Source organism: Protomyctophum parallelum (assembly GCF_964188405.1).
Source record: "Protomyctophum parallelum genome assembly, chromosome: 19".
Classification (NCBI taxonomy): Eukaryota; Metazoa; Chordata; class Actinopteri; order Myctophiformes; family Myctophidae; genus Protomyctophum; species Protomyctophum parallelum.
Genome location: NC_139717.1, coordinates 12,201,623 through 12,227,225, shown reverse-complemented (window position 1 = coordinate 12,227,225; position 25,603 = coordinate 12,201,623). Strand labels below are relative to the sequence as shown.

At 42.6% G+C, this 25,603-nt stretch overlaps 2 protein-coding genes across 3 annotated transcripts; one reads left to right on the top strand and one right to left on the bottom strand.

The window, feature by feature from the left end:
• The first annotated feature begins 261 nt into the window (after nucleotides 1–261).
• Nucleotides 262–7,398, top strand: LOC310876309 (paired box protein Pax-1-like). Of its 2 annotated transcripts, none has more exons than XM_083789823.1 (5): nucleotides 262–609; nucleotides 1,154–1,798; nucleotides 3,016–3,143; nucleotides 5,820–6,012; nucleotides 6,667–7,398. In XM_083789823.1, exons 1-5 carry the CDS (start codon nucleotides 606–608, stop codon nucleotides 6,774–6,776), a joined length of 1,080 nt encoding a protein of 359 aa, XP_083645949.1. In that variant the 5' UTR covers nucleotides 262–605; the 3' UTR covers nucleotides 6,777–7,398. The 2 variants fall into 2 exon arrangements, with proteins under 2 accessions (XP_083645949.1, XP_083645950.1); XM_083789824.1 differs by having other exon boundaries at nucleotides 265–609; nucleotides 3,019–3,143.
• Nucleotides 7,399–21,367: 13,969 nt separating this feature from the next.
• LOC310876347 (protein rapunzel-like) lies at nucleotides 21,368–24,164 on the bottom strand (the record flags this gene model as incomplete). The annotated part of the gene is made up of 2 exons (XM_083789871.1): nucleotides 21,368–21,471; nucleotides 22,988–24,164. The coding sequence occupies 2 exons, from the start codon at nucleotides 24,162–24,164 to the stop codon at nucleotides 21,368–21,370; spliced, it is 1,281 nt and encodes a 426-aa protein (XP_083645997.1).
• Between the last annotated feature and the right edge of the window lie 1,439 nt (nucleotides 24,165–25,603).

The window sequence follows — 25,603 nt, the reverse complement described above, 5'->3', positions numbered from 1 at the left end:
TCGTTTGTTTTTTAAGTTAAAAAACTAACGAGGGAAACCACTTCAAAAATGTTAAGGCAACAGACAAGCATATATATTGTTCACCAATTACAACGACCCTCACCCCACCACCCGTCCACCCGGCCCGCTTGTTTGACAAATCGCCGTCGTCATTGGCCCTGGGACATGAGGTTAGAAGACTAGACTGTATAATTTAGGCTCCGCTGTAGCGACACCGCGGTACGGCGATGTTTAAATGATATTTCATATATATGCCACATCATGGCATGCATGCATGATGCATGCAGCCTGTTTCTTCGAAGTTCTGACATCAATCCATGATGGAGGAGAAGAAGAAGAAGGGTGGAGAGAGGACTCAGAGTCAGAGGAGACCCTGCATGCAGTGACCAAACAGACTTTAGCTCATCCAAACGCCACTGACGTAAAACAGAGGACGCCTCAAATTAAAATCCATCGTCTCGTATTGCCTCCAAGCTCCAGGATGGACATTCATTCAGTCTCCATGGCGAGGAGCATTTCAGTCCGTGCAAAGGCGTCGTCTGGACTTTAATCTGTCTAATGCAGAGTGTGAATGTTTCTCCGGCACTGCTGGCAAAGCGGAGCCAATGGGCAAGTAACCGTATATATAGTAACCTATATATATATGTGCGTAATTTAACCGCAAGATGTACTGGAAAGAAATATAGCCTCCTTTGCACTGCGGTATGGCTATACAGCGCTTATTACAACGGGGCGTTACGCAGCAGGCGTGGTTGGTTACAGGCTGATATGTTCCATATCGCATTTTACGCATTAAAATCCACTAATGCCTAAGTTGTTTGCATGCCATGCAGGTTGCACTGAAAAAGCGGATTTACAAGCTCACAATGCTTTGCAGAATCGCAGAACGCATTGAGCTCGTATAATAGGCCTATATACATCTGCTGTTATTTTATTAGACAAAAATACAACCAAGCCTGTTATATTTTTATTTTTATTTTTATAGCCTAAAGTTAAAAGATTCGTTGTAAAAAGGCTACTAATTAGGCCTACATTTTCTTATAGGTTATCACAATACCGAATTAATATTTCAACGTGTGGAGACATGTTGTGTTGTGTTGTGAGTTGTGACATAATTATACCATTAACCACGCCGCGGTTGTCCTGGCTGCAGATCAGACCTATGGAGAGGTGAACCAGCTCGGCGGTGTGTTCGTGAACGGCCGGCCTCTCCCCAACGCCATCCGGATCCGGATCGTGGAGCTGGCCCAGCTCGGCATCCGACCCTGCGACATCAGCCGGCAGCTGCGCGTCTCTCACGGCTGTGTGAGCAAGATCCTGGCGCGCTACAATGACACCGGCTCCATCCTGCCCGGCGCCATCGGCGGCAGCAAGCCGCGCGTCACCACGCCCAACGTGGTGAAGAGCATCCGGGATTACAAGCACGGCGATCCCGGGATATTCGCGTGGGAGATCCGTGACAAACTGCTGACGGACAGCGTGTGCGACAAATACAATGTCCCGTCGGTCAGCTCCATAAGCCGCATTCTGAGGAACAAGATCGGGAGTCTTTCCCAGCCCGGTCAGTATGAGAACGGCGGAAAGCAGACGCATCATCCGCAGATGCCCTACAACCACCACATGTACCCGTATTCCTACCCGGGGGCCATGTCGCCCACGGGGGGTAAGATCGGTGTCGGCCCCGGTGGGCCAGGCCCAGTTGCGCCGGGACACGTCGGCCTCTCCCGGGCCTGTTGGCCCTCGGTGCACACTGTCAGTAACATCCTCGGTATCCGGGCGTTCATGCAGGACCCTGCAGGTTGGTATATAATGCATTCGTTATATTTGTATAACAAAATAGATGCTTTTTCTACATGTTTGTTCTTTGCTTGATTGGTTTTAAGTTGAATTCCTATTCACACTCATTTCAAACATGTTGCCAAAATACTTGAACTTGAAGGTTTATAAGCAATTTTCCCCTGAGCTGTAGGCTGTGTAGCCTATAATATAGGCTATAGCCTACAAGAGATGCATAAATCGTTATCTGCCGTGGTCTATAAAATAGAGCACAGAAATGTGAATCAAAACTTATTTGACGTTCAATTAACAAGCAAATGATATAGCCATGGAGTTTGGAGCATGAGATAAATTGTTATAACAATTGTATAATAATATAACAATGCCAATTATTATTATTATTATTAGCATATATATATTCCCGTGGTCCTTGTGAAATAAAGCTTTTTATGATTTCTTTATCTATACGTCTAATAAGGCCAGAGACACAGCGTTATGCAACATTATTTTAACTATAGGCCGACCAGTATAGAATTTGGATTCTCATTTCTCACGATTATATATCTCTCTATAAAAACGACTAAAAGCAATAGGCCATACATTAACATTGCATGCATTCACAAGATAGCGGGATACAATAATATTACAGCTTCCATAAGAATATATGACACTTCAGAATACATTCACAGTTCACACAGTGTTTAGTTAATGTTTAAAAATGTATGCCGTTGAGATTCGCTCATCCGATAATGCCGACATATAGCCAATATATTATGTTATGTCGGCATTATGAGGCGGATGAGCGAACACACCTTAATATTGACTAGACACTATAAACTTCAGGTATATGGGATTTTGTTCGATGGCTAACGTTTTGCATGCGTGTTGTTAACCTAGAATCTCCCCCGTAAATTCTTAAATAAAAACATCTGTTTTACATAAAACGCACTGCAGGCTGGCTGAGTCTGAGGAATTTTCAACCTCAAATGCAGTCAAGTGGACCCAATGGGTCTAACAATAGAAGCACCATAGTTTTAATTTCTATATAGCTAAACATATATAGCCTACACTTCAGTGTAATTTTCAGTAAACATTACATTCACACTTTCATTTTGACATGACTACATGGCATGCAATGCAGTCTCTGAGAGAAGTTGAAGTTGTTTTGTTATAGCCTACATATTATGGTATTAAAAACCACATTTTCACCATTAAAATGCCCTACATATTTTCCCCAAGCAGCCGTAGCTGGAGCCGAGGGATACTCTCCCAAAATGGAGGAGTGGGCCAACGTTAACCGAGCACCATTTCCTACCAGTGTGAATGGAACGGACAAATCATCCACAGAAGACATAAAGTACTCCCAGGTAGGTAGGCTATACACGTTGAGGCATCGAAGGAGCCAGTGAAGAGTGGAATGTTTGTTGCATAATGAGTCAATTAGTGACAGCCTGAACAACTTCACAAGCCTATTTCCTTTCCTTTAATTTCAACAAAGAGGCGGTTATTTTTTATGAAATAAATAAAGGGCTTACGTGGTTAAGATTGTATATGTTCCATAAGTGACAATAGGCCTAATTATAAAACCCAGAGGCAGAATTAACCAGCCCTTGATTTTTATAAAACATGCTTAAAAATGTCTTGATGCTACATTCATTTTTTGCTTTATCGGCTAATTTAGCTATACTTTTTGTGACACTCTTGTATGATGACAAAGTATACAAAATGCAAAGGAAATTTCCAGCTGTGGTGAGTCAGGTTCACTGGTCCAGGTAGGAATATAAGGAGGAAAGAAAGAAATGTCTCAATGGATGGAGGGATGAAAATGAAAGACAAATTAATGTCAAGGTGAGATCCCCAAATCTAAAAAATAAAATAAATAAAAATGAGCAATAGCTCTAGAGTGTTTGTTAACCCAAAACGAAACCTTAATTTTGTCACACCATCACTTATATTTTATCCGATATAATAAATTCCATAAAATTATTTCTCATCAAAATATTATAGGCCTACAACAGTAGATGACAATTTGATCTATACCTCTCTTTAATATTTCAACATGAAATTTCACCAAAAAAAAAGAAAAACAGATATCAGGAGGCAAAGATCGATGAACAATATAGGTATTAAATTATCCATAAAAAAAACATTGAGCTTTGGAGTTTTTTCTTTACCCATTATCAGAAACCCTGGGTGAAATTAAATTGCCTATAGGAAAAAAAAATTATAAACAGGGATGAGGGGAGGGAAACAAACCTATACCTTCTATGATGTCACTGAGCATCATGAAGGTAAGCTATACTGAAAGACCCTGCACCCACCTCAGACATCAGCATTGGCAACATTATGAAAATTGCAAAAATATAATTGTCTGCGTGAAAATCACCCAGGTTTAGTGTTCTATATAAAATCAAATCAACCTTTATTTACATATATACACATTTCACACAACTGAAATTGACCAAAGTGCTTCACAGGAGAAAATAAAACAAGGCAAATTACATCAAGCAACAAGGAACATTATAACACACAGACATAGACACCAAGAATACATAACCATTCAAATCAAATAACATTAAAAGCCAGAGAGAAAAGGTGAGTTTTGAGAAGGGACTTAAAATCGCAATGGATTGGGCAGCTCTAATGTAGGGGGGAAGATTATTCCACAGCTTTAGTATATAAAGTATAACAGGTCTCATCGTCTCTCCTTAACCCTCCTTCAAAACCGATCATGAAAGAGCACCATGTCTGTGATTTGTAAATGGTCCTATAGAAAAGCCCTCTAAGCTTGTGTTGATGTCATATATTATTGACATTGTATGTCTTAATGAATTGAATACACATTGTGTTATCCTTTTTTCAATCATTGTAAACTGTATATATTTGACATTATTGTATGTCTTAATGAATTGAATACACATCTTATACACACCTTTTAACAATCATTGTAAACTGTATATATTTTACATTATTGTATGTCTTAATGAATTGAATACACATACACACCTTTTTTTTTTTTTATATATATTTTTTATCCCACGATTTTGTAACCCATTCTTCACCCTGTGTCAATCATCTAATGTGATCCTGGCCTCTACACACCCTCCGCCAACCTAGTCCCCATATATGGGGGACAAGGGGAGAGCAACGGACTTGAACTCATGCTTCCTTCATGCCTGAGTGTCCAAGTTGCTCCTTTACACCTGACAGGGGGGAGTTTCCCTGGTTGGACGTAGCGCGTGGAAGGAACACGTTATTCCAACCAGTTCCTTTCCCCTCCATCAGGCGCCCCGGCTGGCCAGGGGGAGGCAGTTTAGTGACCAGGATTACTGCATGTTTTTTGTGAGGGTACCTACCCTAGGGGACACGGGGAGAACATGCAAACTCCACACAGAAAGGCCCTTTCGCCAACCCCGCCTTTCGGGTATGGGCACTGATGACGCGGAGGAGGAAACACGCCACCAGCACCCACAGCGTCCCGAGCGGGAATCGAACCCAGGACCTTCTAGCTGTGAGGCGACAGCACTACCAACTGTGCCACCGTGCCCCCCACATACACACCTTTTAACAATCATTGTAAACTGTACCGATTTGCAAACTGTTAAAGGGTACGACCACTTTTGTAGAGGTTTGGGTTGTGTGTAACTCCAAATGTGCATGCACAATAATAAAAAATAATTGCTCCAGTGATTAGAAATTGATAATTCAAAATATGCTCCTCATTGACTTACATTAAGCCTACGCTGAAACAGCTCTCAAAGTCACTCCTTTAGGATGTAAACAAAAACAAACGTTGTTGATTCAGATAATAAAACTCATACTCTTACTTTTTTATACTACTTTTCTTTATAAAATATTAACTTCCTGTTGATTTTGCCATTTTCATTAGGAAGAAAACACGGACTGGATCCGTGGATCCGGATCCAGATCTTCAAATAGTAAAATCAACATAGGAAGTTAATATTTTAAGAGCTGGAAGGCCAAGCCACTATATTCTGTTACTGCAAAATTACTTTTTCATCGACCGTTCTTATGTGTCTCAGTCTCCATCTAATCTCAGCGGTTACGTCCCGGCGTGTGCCTACTCCTCGCCGAGCCAGTACGGGGTGTATGGGCCCTCGGCTGGGGCTTACTGGTCCTCCCCCCAGGCCCAGAACCAGGGGTTGAGCCACCACCCCAGTGCTGCTGCAGGAGACATCCTCGCACCCATGTCTTTTAAACATCCTGCTAGAGAAGGTATACGTCTGGATTCATGCAGCCACTTTTCCATTGTTTGTTTTTCTCTGTAACCACATGCAAAATGTGTAAACTATATATAGCCGGTCATTTTGCCCATTTTGCTATACAGGAGGATATTAGAGAAAAACGTTATAACAGCACACCCTCAATATAGACAAAACAGCAAATGTGTTATAGTCCTATACACCAAGAGAGAAAATATAGGGGTTCACAGTTTTATACTTTTATAGCATAAAGAAGAAAAGGTCAATATATTTATTAATTGTTAAACTGGCACTGAGGATTTAGCAGTGTTTCCTAAAAATAAGTTTAAAAGCACAAGGATTCACTGATGAGTGATGACAGAAGAATGAACCTGCATGTTGCTCATAATGTCATAATTATAATAATCACATATTTAAACACGTAAACCAGCATGTGTAACTTCAACGGAGATTAGCAAGGTGTAGTATTATCATTATAGAATTGTATGAAATCACACGCAAACTATATGCACATATTTTTAAAATATTTAATTGTTTCAGGCCTGTGTGTGTTGTGTGTGTGTGTGTGTGTGTGTGTGCACGTGTGTGTGCGTGTGTGTGTGTGTGTGCGTGCGATGATGATGATTTTAACAATTCTATTGGCTTTTCTTGTCTTTGCCCTGCACAGGCAGCATGAGAAAGCCCCCCAGTCCTTTAAACAAGCACCACCATCACCATCACCATCATCAGGACACTCTGAACGGTCTTCACATGTCTCTGTCCACTACAGCATCCTGACCAGCAGAACATGTCTCTGTCCACCACAGCGTCCTGACCAGCAGGCAGCAGAACATGTCTCTGTCCACTACAGCGTCCTGACCAGCAGAACATGTCTCACATGAATCACACTTAGACCATGGGACACTAATGCGCAAGGTCATGGCCATGTGGTCTTTCCCTGATTCTCCACTTTTCCAATTTCAAGGACCCCCCTTTTTTATCTCTGCAGGGACGGTGGGACCCGAACTGTTAAATTCTCTTTTACAGACTAATTTGGACTCCAGGTGCATGGTCCCCAAACCCGAGGAACAGTGTTATATTTAATTTATATTCTTATGATGTATGCTGCAGCTCCGAATTTTGGGAGCAACTGAGAAACATTTGGTTTAATAAGCTTGGTTGCCATGGTTACTTCTAATAATTTCAAATCACGTTTGCATTTCCATCAGACTCTAGTTAAACTGGAGATATTTTCCATGAGATGATCGACTTGAAAGGCAAAACCTGAAATCGCAGTGGAACATTGTAAATGTAATTTTTTTGTAAAGGCTATATCGGCAAAGCTAAGTATATTTTTCTATAACTGTGCTTAATAAAGAGCATGCATAAAAAGTCTACGTGTTAAGGAGATGGAGGTGGGAAAGAGTTATAGAACCATGCACTTCGAGACAGACAGACAGACAGACACACAGACATACCCTATTGGTCTGAATATAAGAGTACAATTTCCAGTGGAACTATTCTAAAAAACGGGGTCAATATTTGACATTCAATGTACTTTTCCCACAAATGAGTCTTGAAAAATGGGGCTCGTCTTATAATCAGAGTAGATATATAATATATCCTAATTCTTTAATTATTTTCCGTTTAATGCTCCAAGCAAGGTAATCATTCTCTCTCTCTCTCTCTCTCTCTCTCTCTCTCTCTATCTCTCTCTCTCTCTCTCTCTCTCCCCCCCCCCCCCCCCCCCCCCCCCCCCCCCCCCAGAATTTATATCCACTCTGAGTTGAGTTACAGACAGTGAATCTTTGGACATTATAAGCGCTGGGACGAGTTGAGATGTAGGCCTATGCCCGGCCAGCCATGGGGACTCAATGTATCCATTTATAGCCTAATGACTGGCAGTATAGGCCTATATAGTCTATAGTCTTTTCAAATAAATCATGGGAGGCAACAAAAGTCATAAGAAGGAAAACGATATGCACATCCCAGGCAACAAAAGTCAGCATTAAAGAAAAAATATATATAAAACACATGCATGTTGCTGATGTTGGTGTGAAATTAATCGGCGAATGTCATTTCACCAACCAAGCCCACCAGTGTTTCAGCATGGTCAAAAGAATGGCATATAGGCCTACATTTATTTTGCAAAGGTCTTGCAAAGGATTTATTATACTCAAAAACTAAACGTTGTATTAATAACAACACGTATACAGACCAAAACTTTGGAAAAGAATAGCAGGCAAAAAAATATAATAAAAACAAATCAGGCTAATCGCATTGAATGATTTCGTTTCTAACCTTTGGGGATACTCGCCTATACTGAATAATAGTAAATTACCATAGCCTGCCCAAATTGGTGATTACTATTAATAACAATAACATAATAGGCCTATATATATTGTTGTCATTTATACCATCTGCTTCTTTACAAGTTCAACAATGACAGAAACAGCATCGTGTGTGTGCTGTCAAAGATAACGTCTTCCTGGCGTTCCTGCAGTGTGTCCTCCCATGCAAGCTTTGGACAATAAATAATAATAGGCCTTAAATTCAAAATAATTTGCCAATTAAGTTATTATAGCCGCGGCCCGCGTGTGCACTTATACGTGTGTCTTGTAGATCAGTTAAATTAGTGCATTTTATAATTACATATAAGGCCTCATATAACATATAACTTCTAATAGTCTATTCAACGCGCTTAAACGAACAATCAAACACGCACGCGTGAGCAAGGCTGCAAGCCTGCCTGCTCATCGGGGAGTGTGGGGAAGTGGGGACTCTGCATGGGAGCTGTTGTTTTGGCAAGCGACACATGTGGTAAATCAAACTACTATGGGAAACGAGGCGTAAGTGTCCAGGTATATACAAGCCAGGTGTGTAAGGCGATCCGTTTGCAAAACAGCCGTTAGAAAAAACCAAAGTAAGCCATTATGTCTGAGGCTTTCCCTGAGCTGGAGACTGACACATGAGCAAACATTAGCTCAGATTGGCCATCAACATTGTTGGGATAGTCTTTTACAAAGGGCCGTCTGAGACTTTGAGGAAATCGCCAAAAGCCCCATTTTCTGACTTCCATTGTCTGTTGTGTGTTTTCTGTTTGACAGGGATAGAATGGTGCTATAGAACAGAGTGGCAGCAAGGTCTCCAACTAACAGCGAAACGAAATCGGCATAGCCCTATATTATTCACTGCATGTCAATTGCACCCACCGTGGGTGCAATTGAAATAAAAAACGTTGACTTTTTTTTTTCCATGTCAGACACCCACATTAATTAACAAGGCTACCCTGAAAACATTTTGTGGAAGAGACCCAAGTCCAAGATTTTCTTAGATAAATATTTCCTAAAAATCCTCTTCACGTGTATAGTTTTTTTTATTGTTGTTCAAAACGCTTACAGCCTATAGCCTAATTATAGGCAACCAAATACAGGTGTGGAGGTATATGGAATAGAGTAAACGGGATTATTGCAGGAAGTGCATTTTAATAATTTAATTATTTTAGAAATAATTACAGGAATTTCAGGGAAGTTTAAATAGCCCTATCAATTGGACATGCAATCCATTGGCATGCATGTCATATATGCATTTTATTATACGTTAAAAGTACGCACGCACGCAGTAGCCTATAGCTACTTTAAAATGTTTTGTACTACGACTTTTTTTGTATAGGCCGCCTACGCCTATATACGTTTGTATATAGGCCTACGTGTCAACAGCTCCCACTGCTCTTCTTTGATTGTCTTCACCAGGCCGAAGGCATGGGGAGAGAGTATGTTTTGCACTCCCTCCGTCACCGTGTGTGCATGTGTGTGTGCGTGCCTGTCCGTCTGTGTACAGCTAATCTCCGGCACCGTTAACCCGGTCAATGCCAAATTTGCACACACACTCCCTGGATGTCAACGATGAACCTCTGCCCCAAATTTTCCAGAACGCCCTGTTATAGCGCCACCAGGAGGCCGACTTTTGAAAAAAACACACTATCTCTATAGTCATGTGTTCGAGACGGATCTGTCCGATATTACAGATTCCATCGTAATTGGCTAACATTGGCTTTCAAAGTTTGCAGGATTGGCCCGGCCGTTTTGAACAAAAAAACTCAAATCATGATCAGAGTATGCAATTTACGTGAAATCCTTCACGGGCTTTCCTACTAGACCAAGGAATATATCCCATTTCATATTGGCCTGGCTGTTATAGCGCCACCAACAGGTGGAGTTTAGAAAAACACATTTATGGAACAAAATGCCTCAAATCATCCAATTGCCATCCAAGGCGTGAGAAGAAATGTCACCCTTTTCACTATTATAGAGCCACCAGGAGGCCACAACCTGACCTGCCCTGGTGGAGACCTGCCCCGAGGGCCACTTTTTCTATAGTTTCTTCATGAAATGAATGGAAAGATCATTGAATTTTGGTTTTAATTCATCAATTCGTCTTCTTCTTGTTTTTTTGGGGGGGGGGAGGGTGTTTTCTGAACATGTTTTGGAATAATAATTTTAAATAAATAAAGGGACCCATACAAATGTGTCCGCGACCCACAAATGGGTCCCAACCCGTAAACAGGGCTGTATCAAACATAACTATATATGACTGTATCTAACCTATAGACACTATATCTATAACTATGTATCTAACCTAACTATAGACACTATATAACTATATGACTGTATCTAACCTAACTATAGACACTATATCTATAACGTCATTTAGATACTAACAAGGGAGATAGCCGATAGCATAGAAACATTATGGAAACTATTAGATGTATGTTTCCATTCATAATTAAACTATTAGATGTATGATGTTTCCATTCATAATTCATTAAGGAAACTATTAGATGTATGATGTTTCCATTCATAATTAGTGCCTTCAATATTATTAATACAACCAGATGTTATACTGAACTTGCATCATATGATTTGTGGGTGTAAAAAACGTGACCACACCATATGATTATATAAATCTGTCTTGCTGAACTCCGGTAGATTAAACTATCCCTCAGGCAAATTCACAATCCAACTATAGATAAAGTGCCCCTCGGGGCACAGGCCTCCACCAGGGCAGGTCAGGTTGTGGCCTCCTGGTGGCGCTATAATAGGCCAATTCTTCTTACGCCTTGGATGCAATTGGATGATTTGAGGCATTTTGTGCCAAAAATGTGTTTAGCAAAAATCCACCTGTTGGTGGCTCTATAACAGTCCAATGTGAAAAGGGTGGGATATATTCCTCAGCCTAGTAGGAAAGTCTGTGAAAGATTTCACGTAAATTGCACACTGCGTTCATGATTTGAGGCTTTTTGTTCAAAACGGGCCAATCCTGCCAACTTTGAAAGGCAATGTTAGCCAATTAGGATGGAATATGAAATATCGGAACAGATCCGGCTTGAACACATGACTATAGAGATAGTGTGTAACGATTCGCAGGATTTTTGGACAGAATCTGGAGGAGTAATCAAAAAATGTGTTTTAAAAAAGTCTGCCTCCTGGTGGCGCTATATATTCTGGAAAATTTGGGGCAGAGGTTCATCGTTGGCATCCAGGAAGTGTGTGTGCAAAATTTGGCATCGACCGGGTTAACAGTGACGGAGATTAGCTGTACACAGACGGGCGGACGGACGGACAGTCACACACAGACACAGTCACACACACACATTAGCCTGAGCTAACGTGTTAGGTTTCTGGTCTAGAGGGGCGGGTCGCGGCTGAGATTTGCGCACGCCCTGATTGGATCTCATCAATCTGTCCGTCACCCCCGGCCCCTCCTCTCCCCCCTAGTGCAGCGCTACGTCACATAATTTGGAGCTACGCCCACCCGGAAGGGTTGACTCCCACTTTTAGACCAGAGCGGTCAAAGCGTTCCTCCAGGCTTTCAGTTTTTGCACCAACAAAAATGAAAGCCGAAAGCCTGGTACCGAGGCTACACACACATGGACTCTCTCTCCATGCCTTCGGCCTGTACTGGTGAAGACAATTAAAATCATGATTCCCTGCTTAACTTTGTATCTTATGAATACAAATAAGATGAACTAGTAACAACCCCATAGATGTTGAAATGCTTTTGGCATATGTGAAAATAACTTTTGAAATGTGAAGCTAAATATTTCAAAGAAATAACTGCAGTCCTCTCAGGCAGGCGAACCAATTGGAAATGGCTAACCACGATAAATATGTAAATAAAATAGAAAGAGAAACATATGGCAAACCACTCCCTGCTGTGGTTGCTGTGGTACTATATGTACTTTACTAAAGTAAATGTACTCAAATGTTTCAAAATCTTATTCGATTAATGGATTTGTGTTGGTGTGTCCAGAGCTAAGGATGAACCAATGTGCAAGCATAGACAGTATCCACATTGACACACCAAAATCTAATGAACACATGCAGTCATTATTAAATGGATCAGCTGCAAGCTGTGTTATCGACACTGGATGTATAATATAAAGACTATGTTTTTTCCCCCTCTGCTTTAGTTTTAGTATTTTTGAGCGGTGCAACCATAGGGTGCAGCACTCCAATGCCCAGCAATGTGTGTCCCTTTGTGTATACGTGTATAGTATGTATGTCTGTATATACGTGTATGTACAGTATGCATACGTATGTACATGTCTTGTTTAGACATGTCCGTTTAGACTTTGGAGTATACCAACAGTATACCAACAGGTGACAAAGTGGTGATGTTGAGCTTCACACTGTGCACAGGTGCATGATGGGAAGCTGCGTTTTAGCAGCCATTATGTGATTTCGGGTGTGAGAACAGTGACAGTATATACAGGGAGTAGGGACCCCCACACAATAATTCTGTAATTTCTCAACCGTTTCGGACGCGGAGCGCCGGAGCGGCTCGCCGGAACTGGGCCGGCCCCCTGGGCGTGTCTGGGGACCCCCACATGGAGTTGCACCAGTCACTTCACACAGGTGTGAGGACAACAACCAGTAAAAAAAAAAAAGCTGCTTGAAGCTACACAATGTGTGGCAATGTGACACGTTGTGAGTTGGTAGATCAGTGATTTCTTTTTTTAATAAAAAAATTAAATAAAACTTTAGAAAGAAAAAAATGACCGGAGAGGCCAGGTTGAAAGTTTAACATTGTCACTCACCACTTGTCTCCTTCCTGTCTGACAGAAATGTGAGAGAAAGCAAATAAAGAGGCAGTTTGGCCTGAGCACAGCAACTCAGTGTCTCCATCAGTGATGTTATCTGCATCTCTGCAAGCCAACCGTGCTCTGAAGATGTCAGATAGTGTGTTTGGTGCGTTTAGGTGACGCTAAGTAGCAAAATGATCTCAAATGGCAGTAATCAAAGGAGAAGATAGTGAGTGAATAGTGTGTGTGTGTGTGTGTGTGTGTACTTGTATTACTGTACAAGTCAAGTACCAAATGCCTAATTTCCCCACAAGTGTAATTTCGTTGTGAGGACAGTTTGGTTCACGCAACAAAAAATGGCTGTGTTCAAAATGATCTTTAGGGTTTACCCTTAGGAAAAGCCTTATAGGGTTGGGATAATGCCATATTTTTCACACTGGTGTCGCACACCATATATGAATATATTATAAATTAAGTATTTTATCGTTGCTGTGCAACTAATAGCCTACAGGTTAGGGTTCAAAATGCATGGCATTAATATTGCCGTCCTAAACCCTTTACAAGTGCTCCTAAACTGTCAACGTCCTTGCAGATATATTAATACTATTGTGTGTGTGTGTGTGTGTACACTGCATGCATGCATGCGTGCATTATGTGCATTATGTCACATAATGTACGCATGCCTGTAACCACATGGTTTGACATGACTGGCTCACTGACACCATCTCCATAACGTCTACCGTAATTTCCGGACTATAAGCCGCGGCTTTTTACCCATGATTTGAACCCTGCGGCTTATACAACGGTGCGGCCAATCTATGGATTTTTACAGCTAACGCAGAGCCATCTCAGGCTCTGAGCTAACGTAGCTGCGGCTTATAGTCCGGTGCGGCTTATAGTCCGGTGCGGCTTGTATATGGGATTTTCCCTAAATTTGGCTGGTGCGGCTTATATTCAGGTGCGGCTTATAGTCCGGAAATTACGGTAATTATAATCCATGTAGCTAACAGTACAGAAAGGCTTTGGTTTGAGTTGACAAGCTACATGTGCCAACTGATAAAATACTGTCTAAATGGGGACGTTGTTTCGCCTGAACGCACTGCTGGAATCCCAGTGACGAGTTTAATCTGTCCCATGTTCCATGGACCGGTGCCAAGGATGCCCGCAGGACCCCCCCCCCCCCCCCCCAGCCATATAGCTAATTCCTATAAAACAACAGCGTTACGTGTTGCAAAAACCCATAAGCACTTCAGACTTCCATTAGCTTTCTGGCGTCCGCCAGAAACGAGGAACGCGTAGGTTAAAATTAGTACCCTAGTCTGCCAAACCCGAGATTCTCGGGTTTGTATCGTTTAAAAAAAGACAACATTTCGATGTAAGGTTACATCGAAACGTTTTTGTTCTGTGCTTTGCACTCTGTGACCTAAATAAAAAAGGCTCAAGGGACTCCATTATTCAACAACTGGGTTAAAACCTTTGATAATAAAAGAAGCAACCCTACACAGTGCCGAATCAACCCCTTCGAGGGCCCTGGCGCTACACCAAATCAAAGGGCTGCGCCAGTGCATGTGATTCGCGTGTGTGTAACACAATCAAGAATGACACTTTTTGCATTTGCGTGCTCAGTTAATGAACGCGCGTGCGTTCAGCGCACCACCAGCACTATCACGCTGCTCCCATAGAGTTATAAGACTGCTCCCCGACATTGGAAACTGCTATTTTTGAGTCTCCTCCCGTGCACCAAGTGGTTAAGAAACTGTTGGACGACCAAAAACACTAGCTGCGGGGTTCCTGTGTTGCTTTACAAATTGGTGACCTATGAATATGGTTTTGACAGAAGCAACAGCAGGTACCTAACCCAAACTAGCAAAAATAGCAGATGTACAAGCTCACAACATGTCACTTTGCGCCACGTGGTGAGCTTGTGAATCTCCTATTTTCACTATACTTAGGGTTAAGGTCATCAGGTAGCTGATGAAGGTCGTTTAGACCGAAACGTTGTCACTTTGAATAAACTGCTGCTCTGAGAAGACAGTGTGCGGGACCTCTTTCTTATCAGCCGTCTGTTTTATGGCTAACTAGAAAAAGTGCCCTTCTGGGCACAGGTCTCCACCAGGTTATCCACAGATCCGTGCAGTTAGAGGTAAAACACTTTTTGGCCAGTTATAGCGCCACCTTGAGGCTGAGTTGAAATTGATCATGTGGCATTTTGTCCTCGGCCTAGTGGGAATGTGGGTGCACAATGTCACGGAAATCATGCGATGTGTTCATGATTTGCAGCATTTTGTTTGAAACTGAGCACTCCTGTGAACTTTGGAAGCCAATCTTAACCAATCAGGATGGAGTGTGAGAAATCTGAAAGACCAGTTTCGTTGAATGGCTCTAGAGAGACTGTGTACCAATTTGCGTGATGTTTGGACAAAATCTGTAGGTGTACTGTGCAAAAACTTGTTTTGCACAAAGCGGCCTCCTGGTGGCGCTATAACAGGCCGTTCTGGAAAGTTTGGGGCAGAGGTTCATCGTTGGCATCCAGGGAGTGTGTGTGCAAAATCTGGCATGGACCGGTTAACGGTGGCCGAGATTAGCTGCTCACGGACGGACGGACGGACGGACGGACACACGGACGGACGGAGTGCAAAACATACTCTCCCCCCATGCCTTCGGCCTGGTGGAGACAATTAAACCCTCTAATCTTAGTAAAACGGACCGAGTTCTAACTGTACTTTACTTGGCCTATAGGCATGCATGCTGGGGGTTCAAGTGGTTAATCACAAATTCCATCTCGGCTGTTTGAACGTCTTCCATGTTGTTACCACACACCCTGCAGAAACTGCACCCATAACTGACCACACACACACACAATTTGCCCACCAACGAGCAAAATGTCTTTTAGTCTCTCCCATCAGCACTGCTTTTGTTGTCTTGTTGATTGCGGCTTGTGATAGTACGATGTGAGCAATTGCATGTGAGTGGCGAACACACACACTTTCTGGCCTTGACAGCCCATACATCCAAACAGAAAAGTCATTTGATTGCATTAAATTACTTTAATCAACATTAAATTCACTTTGCTACTCGATTTGCCACTCTATCTGCCCTTCACTTTATGCATGTACATACCCTCCAATAGTCCTTTGAATAAAATTCCATTTAGTTTTAGAACTTTGTCATATTTTAGTAATCTGAAATGTTTGTTTTAGTTGACTAAATACCATAAGTTTAAAACTACTGTTGATTTAGTCGACAAAAATGCATTTTGGCAGGCCATGATGACGTTGAAATGCCTGATTTATACTCGGCTGTGTGCCAAAAATAGAAGATCTAAAAGCTCTGCCAATCTAGCTTGTAGATCGGCTATTTCCGGAGAGTGACACCTGCACACAACGGAGCATAAAAAATGATTTGTCTTAGTTCTACTGGAGCTCTTGTCAGCGTATTCAGTCATAGTCTTCATTTATCTTTTATTAGTGAAAAAATATATTAGACAAAACATTTTTTCGCCATAGTTTTAGTCGACCACATTAACACTGCTCGGGAGCAGCTTTGCCTTTTGGGTTCAATGTCGTGCTCAAGGACACTTCGACACCAGCTCAGGGGGAGCCGGGGATCGAACCAGTAGGCCTTTGTTCCCAATCGGCCACTCTACCCCCTGAGCCAGCGCCGCCCCATAAGCATAGTGTTCCCAGTACACATACAGATTAAAGAAAAGGAGAAAACAGCATTAGACCGTAACATGTCTGCCCAGAGAATGTAATCGCAGCCTCCGGTCAGAAGCTGTGAGCAATTATAAGCTCAGAATTAACCTGATGGTCTAAAAGGAGCTCAATAGCAGTGGGCGTTGGGTTCTCTGGCTTTCAACGCGGGCAGAAAATCGTGGAAGGAGTCTGCACTTAAAGTGATACAATCAGTGTGTGTGTGTGTGTGTGTGCACGCGCGCGCGAGAGAAAGATAATGGAGAAAGGGATATGCAGAGATAGATAAGAGAAAGTGAGAGAGAGAGAGGGGGAGAGAAAGAGGGCTTTTAGGTTAATATGTTAGTATATGCATGCATGTGAGAATGTGCTATATGCCTTTTAAATGACTAATTAGGTTTTTGCAGTAAATGATCTTTCATCCTATACATGCAGACCATTATAAGACATTCTCCATTAAAAGCCACCGGGCCCACATTACAGAGAGCCTAATGAAGCTCAGAGGTCATGGCTTTATAATGTGGTACACACACCTTTCAGACGGAGAGGCCGGCACCTTGACTCCACCATGAAACATGAGAGCCAGTGGAGGGAAGTTAGTAGTTAAGTAGATGTATTCTGTATCAAGTACACTGTACTTCAATACAATTTTTAGGTAACTTTACTTGAGTATTTCATGAAAAAAAAAAGAAATTATACAGTCATCCACTCTACAACATATCCTAGCTAAAAAATTACTCCACTACAATTATCGGACAGCTATAGTTATGCAGATTTCGATGATTCAAATCTTTCAGTACATTGACCACCGTTTGAAACTTGACGAAATCGGCAATAGCCGACAAGCTTGCGCTGTGTTGCCTAGATTGCATACTGTATCTTTGAAAAAGTTTAACATAATTTGGAAAAACTTGATCGAGTACTTAGTTGGTAGCCTACAAAGCAACCTTGAAATTCACTTGCATACAGTAGGCCCTACTGTATGCAAGTGAATTTCAAGGTTACTTTGTTTTGTCTCCCGGGGGACAATTTTGTCCTGGACACAAGGACCAGCAACATACATAAACAATACAATACAAAACAATATGGCATGTGAGTGGACTCGCCCTCCAGCATAATGAAAACACAAGCCAACATACCTAGTGCAACAAGAACAGAGGGGGAAAAGCGTGCAACAGTCTCAAGCATTTATCTGCTCCTTCGAATAGACAATTATTTTTATATTCAAGTTGCCCTGGCCTGAAGCATATACAGGTAGAACGCGTAAACGCAACCCATGGAAAGCTATACGATTACGTTCCCATTGAAAACCATTGCAAAAAGACGGCCACATAGACAAGTAGGCAGACACTAAATTACCATGTGACCATAGCCGAACACATTTCACATTGTGGCATTGCTACCTTTAATTAAAGTAAAAGAAATCCGAGTTATTAGGTTGTAAAGTTCTAACTGGAGCCACAAACCACCAGGAAACAAGGATTTGGAAACAATTATCCACTTTATTTTTTGCTGGATAAAAATAGTGATGGACATTTGGTTTTAAACTTTGGGAGGCATACTATCATCCGACAGGGTGCGCTGCGGGTCGGGAGAGGGTTGCGGTTAGGTTTAGGTGTCTGCCCCGGGGGAGGTTAGGGTTAGGGTGAGGGAGGAGGTAGGTTGTCGTTCGGACCAATGCTCCGTCGGATGAAAGTACTGCACTCTTAAACTTTCACATGATATGATTAGCCATGGTTCCACATATTTAGTAATTTCCTAAATAAGTCAAAATACCCATTCAAATCAATCATTAATTTATAGATTTCTAAACATAATCCACATCACTGGAAGTAAAACACTGGAACTTACATTAAACCAAGTTCAACAGATGCATGGCAAACAATGGCAACTCACAGCAAACAAACAGGCCTGCTGTGCATGTGAGACAAAGGGACAAAATCCAGGCCTGTTTGTAGTAGGAGGAAGTGAGAGGGAGGCACACTACCACAGGTTCCCCTGAAACATGTTGGTGTCTCCTTGTGGAGCGGAGGGGAAGTGAACCTTGTCGTTTTCCATCACAGTGGTCCCTTTCAGAGGGAGAAGGCCTGCACCTCGACTCCACCGTGAAACCCGAGAGCTTCTTGCCGGAAGAGCTCTCTCCTCTACACCCCAAACTCAGATATTTTAAAAGCCTCGCTGCTCCTTAATCCCAAAGTCAAACGGTGGGAGAGTTTGATGCTGTGAAGACCCAGATCCTCCTGACGACATGAAGGTGGAGATTAGGAGATCAACAGGAGGACACACTTAAAGATCTGCTGACGGACTGAAGAGAGGAAGGGACACGAACAATGGAGATTAGATAGATAGCTACACAGAGAGAACCGGTTTGTCAGGGGTTGGGTCCAGTTATCCACATGAACCCTAACATATCTATAGTCTTCTATCGTTCATAGCAGGTGGTCATTCAGCAAAAATAGCCGGTCTACAAGCTCAATACAACGTAACGCAAGCCGCTGAGAGCTTGTAGATTGTGTTTATATTCGCTATTTGACATACAACAAAGTATAGCATTTAAAGCAGTTAACCCGTACATGGATTGTAATGAACCTTTCCATTATGTTATGTTAGTTTTAATGTAATATATCAAGCAGTAACTATTAAAAAAGGTCTAAGAATTGCTTTTGGCTGTGTGATTCAAATTGAACAGATCGGAAACTTCCCGCAAACTATGTAGTATGAAAAATCCAACCCGGCATCTCCAGAGATAATGTGTACCAATTTGTGTGACGCATTTTGGAGTAGAAAGCGTAGCAGGAGAAACAAAAAGTGTGTTTTGAAGGAAAAGTGGTGTGAAATCTAGGTGGGAAAAGTTGGGGTCTATATATAGGAGAAGTTCTGTCTTGAGGCAAGGAATCCACGTTTTCTTATCAGTTCCAAGAGTTATAGGCCAAAACACAAAGCGGCCTGTTATAGCGCCACCATGAGTTTGCTTTTAATGATTTGGCATAGGTTCCTCTTGCCTATACTGGGGAAGTGTGCATGCGAGTTAGCTGGAGATTAGTAACACACACACACACACACACACACACACACACACACACACACACACACACACACACACACACACACACATAATGTCGCCACAGTGTTTTGGATAAAGGACACAGCGTTTCCTCCCCGCACTGCAGGAGTGAATGGACAATGTGAACAAACTATAGCATCAGGTATAGATGTATCTGGATGCGGGTGCATTGAGCAGCGAGTGGGCCTCGGGGATGTTTACCCCATGTTGCAGTCAGCCTTCCCAACCTGGGTGGTACACATGAAGAGGCTCAGGCCCCCATAAGATAGTGGCACTGAGTGGCATGTAGGTGGGGCATGTAGATTGTAGAGTAGCCTGTACAGCAGCCGGGTGGGAACCGTGAGGTTCCCAGTTCGATCCCGGGCTCCCCTAGAGTTAGTGACGATGTGTCCTTGAGTGAGACTCTTTCTCCCGATGTGCAGGTTGGTGCCTTATTTGCATGGTTTCCTCCGCCCAGGGGAAACTCAGAACTTCAACACACACAGGTTGTGAGACAATATTTGACCAGGAGTATCTGGTTGATTCAAATACTGTGAGTAGTTTATCCACCACTGCACCTCTGTCACCCCCATGATCTACGCACGCATGCGCACACACACACACATACACGCGCATGCACGCACAAACGCACGCACACACACACACACACACACACACACACACCCTGCATGTGGACCACACAGGTCAAGGCAGAATGTCCTCTCCACGTCTGTCCATCCAGCAGTTTAAAGGCTCCCAGAGGAAGTGGCGGAGGTCGCGAGGTCAACAACGGCAGCCAGCGGTCTCGAGGAGAACTTTGTGGACTATTTTCAAAATAAATGACAAGCTGATGGAGGCGGTGAGCGAGCCTCGTCAGAGCCCGTTCTCAGAAACCCTTACAGGCAGTCAAAATAACTTTAAAAACAGAACTTTGTTTTGGGATGAAAGTAGGTTAGCCGCATGAAGCCTAGCGGCTTTGGGATAGAGAATGGAAAAATGGGAAAAATCCTAGAGGTTAAACATCATAGAGTTACAATTCACTTCCTCTTTTTAACCAAGACCGTAATTACCAATGTCAGATAGTTGACTGATCAACATGTAAAGTATCCATTTGAAATTTGAATATTTCTGTTGATAATCTACGATCATATCCCTTTCAGCCTTCCTATATTAAAACTTATATATACAGGTAGGCTACTTAAGATACTAAGTATTAATACGCATGTAGTGCACTATTCTATTCTGGGGTGAACATTTGTTGAAAATAGACGATCTTCAAGCTCACTGATCAGCCATTTTTACAGAAGAGACTTGGTGTAGAGGGAAAAAAGAGGGGGCCTTGTATTGACCCCTGGGGAACTCCAGTCATTGAAATATAGAGTTTAACCATTTGAACCCCAGCATCCATATTCCGGGAGGGGGGGGGGGGGGGGGGGGGGTACATGGGCCAAAATAACAGATCCCCAAAAATAACAGATCCTCAAGCACACAACGCTATGCAACGTGATGCGCTGTGAGCTAGTAGATCAGCTATCTTTTTGTGCAGGATTAGGCGCTACTCCGTGGCTCGCTAGGAAGTGTCCGATTGGCTGACATTGGCCCAGAAGTAGCCTTTGCCTCCGTGTGACCCCTGGTGTTGTCTGTGACCTCTCCGTGACCGCTCTGTGCCCTCGGCTGGGTCATCACGGGAAGGAAACAGATGTCGGGAGGGTTTCTTTATGGTCGGGATTCCCCCAGCACCCGTTCCACATGTACTGTTTGTTTTTCAAGAGCTGCTCAAGGTTCACAAGTGGACCTGAATGGGTTGCATCATGTCAGCAGAGGAACACTGGGAAAACGCCAAGAACCTTGTATGTTCGGTGTGTTCTGTGTGGTCTGTGTGTGTGCGCGTGCACTTACCACTCGCTTTAGTATCATATACTAAAGGTGGTTCAGACTTCAGGTCCATTGATTCAGGTCCATTCCATGGACCACCTTTGGATAAAACTTCCATTCCATACAAGGACCAAAGAGTCTCATTTCAGTCTCCTACCGGATACACGGCTGGTAATCAAATTATTGGCTTAGGAATGCGACAAAAACATCTGTGAATTCAAGACTCCATGGGATAGGTAATCAATAGAAAACAAGAATGACTCAGTCATAACTGCCAGGTGCAACAAGCTCTTGTAGCGCCCATTTTCATTCATTTCCTACGTTCTTTTGTTGGTTCACTCACTGTGTTTTGTGAAAATAGCATTATAGCGTTTGTTCACCACCAAGTGACCACAGACACACACAGGCCAGGGAGGAGGGCTTGTACAGTACAGTACAGTACAGTACAGTACAGTACAGCACAGCACAAGTACAGTACAGCACCACTAAATTCAGACAGGTCTGATTTCCCCCCCCTCTGCCCCTTTCCTGTGATAGACTCCAGTGTTGATGGTTGGGATTCTGAATTCTCAAATAATACTCCCCATGGCCATCTAATTAGTCCAATGACTCAAATTAGCATAGAGCTGCAGCGTGTATGAACTTTAACTTTTGTTGTTGTACATATTTGTAAATTGTAAATGCCATTACTATATTGTAAAATACAGTTTTTTCTTTTTTTTCACTGCTAGTATGTAGGACTATTACAATTTATATATATATATATATATATATATATATACACACACACACACACACCTAAAAAAAAAGACCTTAAAATTATCATACATTTTTGTATTTTCAGTTTGTATTTATTTGATAGACAGACCGAGCTGAGCAGATTGATGTGGTTTCACTACTTTATTATTGTTTGTATACATAATAACACAACACATGATCACATTATACACTTACACAACACATATGAAGGCAACCTGAGTGTCTTCAGTTGGCCCAAGTTTCTTGTTGGTGTTTCTCATGTATATATTTTATTTTAATTTACCACTTTAGGATTCAACACTGGAACAAATAACTGTTGATTATCAACGAATACAAAAGAACATTTCATAACTGTCTACAATACATATTGTTGTATCTTGTACTCAGGGTTTGTGGATTATATTACCAATTCCTTGGTTTAGCCACTTGAAATGCATGTCCATCATTTATTAGATAAAGCAGATTCCATATAGTTACATACATTCATTAGTTCCAGTTACAGCATGTTTAGGCCTCCCCGTCCAAGGGCAGCAGCAGTCATACCAGACAGACACACGCGTTTCGGCGCGCAGGCCTTCGTCAGTGTCAAAATTGTTGCACTTGCACCTCCGCAGAGCCTCCTCCATCTTCTCCTGCACAGCCTTCATCTTCTTGGACCAGTCCTCCATCAGTTCTTCTTCATCATCTTCAATGATAGCAGCGTAGCCCATGAGGGCGATGAGGCCGATACAGAAGAGGATTTTGAGACGGTCGCAGAGACGCTCCATGGTGGGGAGGTCGCCCCGTGAGTGCTTCAGGTACACTTCCAGGATTGGTTGGCTGAAGAGTTTACGCGTGCCTACCACACCATCGTAGAGGGTGTGCAGGTTCTGGTCACCGAGGTTATTGTTGCCGTAGTAGCTCTCCTTAAAGTCATCCTTCTTTCTGTCCCGGTGCTTGGAGGGTGCCTCCAGCATCTCCATGTACTTCCGGAACTGGTTCTTCAGGTTCTGCTCCACATTGAAGTACTGGCCATCTAAGGTTTCCTTCTGGATCTGCAACAAGGCGCTGCTGTTCAGCTGGGACAGCTTGTCAAGGGCACGGTTGACCGTGCCAAACTCACGCTTCAGCTTGCGGATGTCTTCATCGTCCACGTGGTTCAGCACCAACCGGATAAGGGAGCCAGCCAAACCGAAAATAGGGTTCACACAGGCTGCTGCTGAAGAGATGTAAGAGACATATTTCAGTACCTTTACCAGGCCCTCCTTCACCTTGGAGCTATCGTCATCAATGATCTCCTGGCAGCCGGTCCCGTCGATGAGGTGCGCCTGGTCCACATGTCCCTTGGGAACGCTGGGGTCTCTCGCGTTCTTCTCCACGTGCCGTGCAATCTTCTCCTCCAGGGCCGGGGCATTCACGCCCTCGTACCGGTCCACGCAGAGCCCGTCGCGGAAGAACAGGAAGGTGGGCGTGGCCGAGACGCCGTGGAGCGCCGCCATGGCCTGGCACGTCTGCACGTCCACCTGGAGGAAGGAGACGTCCATGTAGCTGCTGCTCAGGAGGTTGACCACCGGGCCCACGTGGACGCATGGCTGACAGCCGGCCATGGTGAACTGGACCACGGTGAGCCTCGCGCCCGAGGCCACCAGCGCCTTCTGGAAGTCTGAGTCGGACGCAATCGCCTTCACCCCGACCAGTGCCGTTACCAGGCCCTGCTGCAGCTTGGAGCTATTAGCAATGATCTCCTCTGACATGATGGAAGTCTGCACCACAGTTTCCAAATGACGTGAATTTGTTGCCACTGCCAGATCCTCTATTAATTAAAGGGCCGCCCTTGGCTACCTCCTGAAGATACTGACCAATCAGATTGCTTGCATTTCTTTGAGCGGACAGGCCATGTATTGAGATGCAGATGACCATTGATGACAAAGAATGCATTGAATAGTTTTTTGCTCTTAGTATGTTATTCACTTACCAAGAATGACAAAATGAAACATTTACTTACCGTATATAAAACAAAAGAGAAAATAGTTTATGGCCTATTAAATGGTTATAGTTTTCCTGTATTTATAAATGTGATTGATTGAAATATTTATTAACAGTTTGCAGAATTACAGTACATTTCAAGCGCAACTCAATACAAAGACTGTTAACCCTCTAACACCCGCATTCATTTCTACTTGCAAAAAATAGATTTCAACCTTACTACTACTTTGTACTACTAGGACTAAGACTAAAAAAAATGGGAAAAAAAATGAAAAAAAAATAAAGTTTGATGAACATTTTATAATAATTATATAATAAAATAATATAATAAATTAATAATTTACATTTTGGGGATATCTTTCACAATAATGAATAAAACATGTTCTAGACATTCTAATGATTAAAAAAAAAACATTCATTACAATTATTTTACCTACTTTTATTAGGGTAAAGGTCAAAAGTCTTAGGTTAAAAGAAATTCAAAATTGCACAGAGTCCAGACATTTTTTATTTGTGTGAATTTCAGCCTCTGTGGGGGGTATTTATATGCAAATATCATGACCAATGGCATTGAAATGGCATTGCAATGAACATCACTGATGACGTTTAGGTGAAAAAAGAACAAAAATAAATAAATAAAAAATAATTAAATTAAATATAATTGTTGCTAAAAAGCAACGCTGGGTCTTAGAGGGTTAACTGTGAGTGGACGACCCAATAATTACACTTGTTTACAAGAGGGTCACCTTGTTCAATTCATCAAAACATTTAGAGACGTACAAATAGACACTTCTATATAGTCAAATAACAGAACAGGAATTCATCATAAAGGAGGTAAAAAGGGAAAAGAAACGTATACAGTGAGGGGAAAAAGAAGGGGGGGGATTCCGATTTTACGGGGGGCAGTTTCGAATTGCAGCCGTCCGTAGGTGCCCTTTGAGAGCGGTTTTGAAGGAGTCAAGGGATTCGCATGTCTTAATGACTGTTGGTAGGGCGTTCCACATTTTGGTGGCATAGGAGCGAAAATAATTTAGTCCCTTGTTTGTGCCGAATCTGGGTTGCACATACTCCCTCTGGTGTTGTGGGTGTGGACTTCGTTAACATTAAGGAAGTATTTAGACAGGTACATGGTATCTTGGTGGTGTATCGAATCTTGTGTACCAGACCCATTGCAAGATGCTGTACTCTGCCATCTACCCTAAGCCAT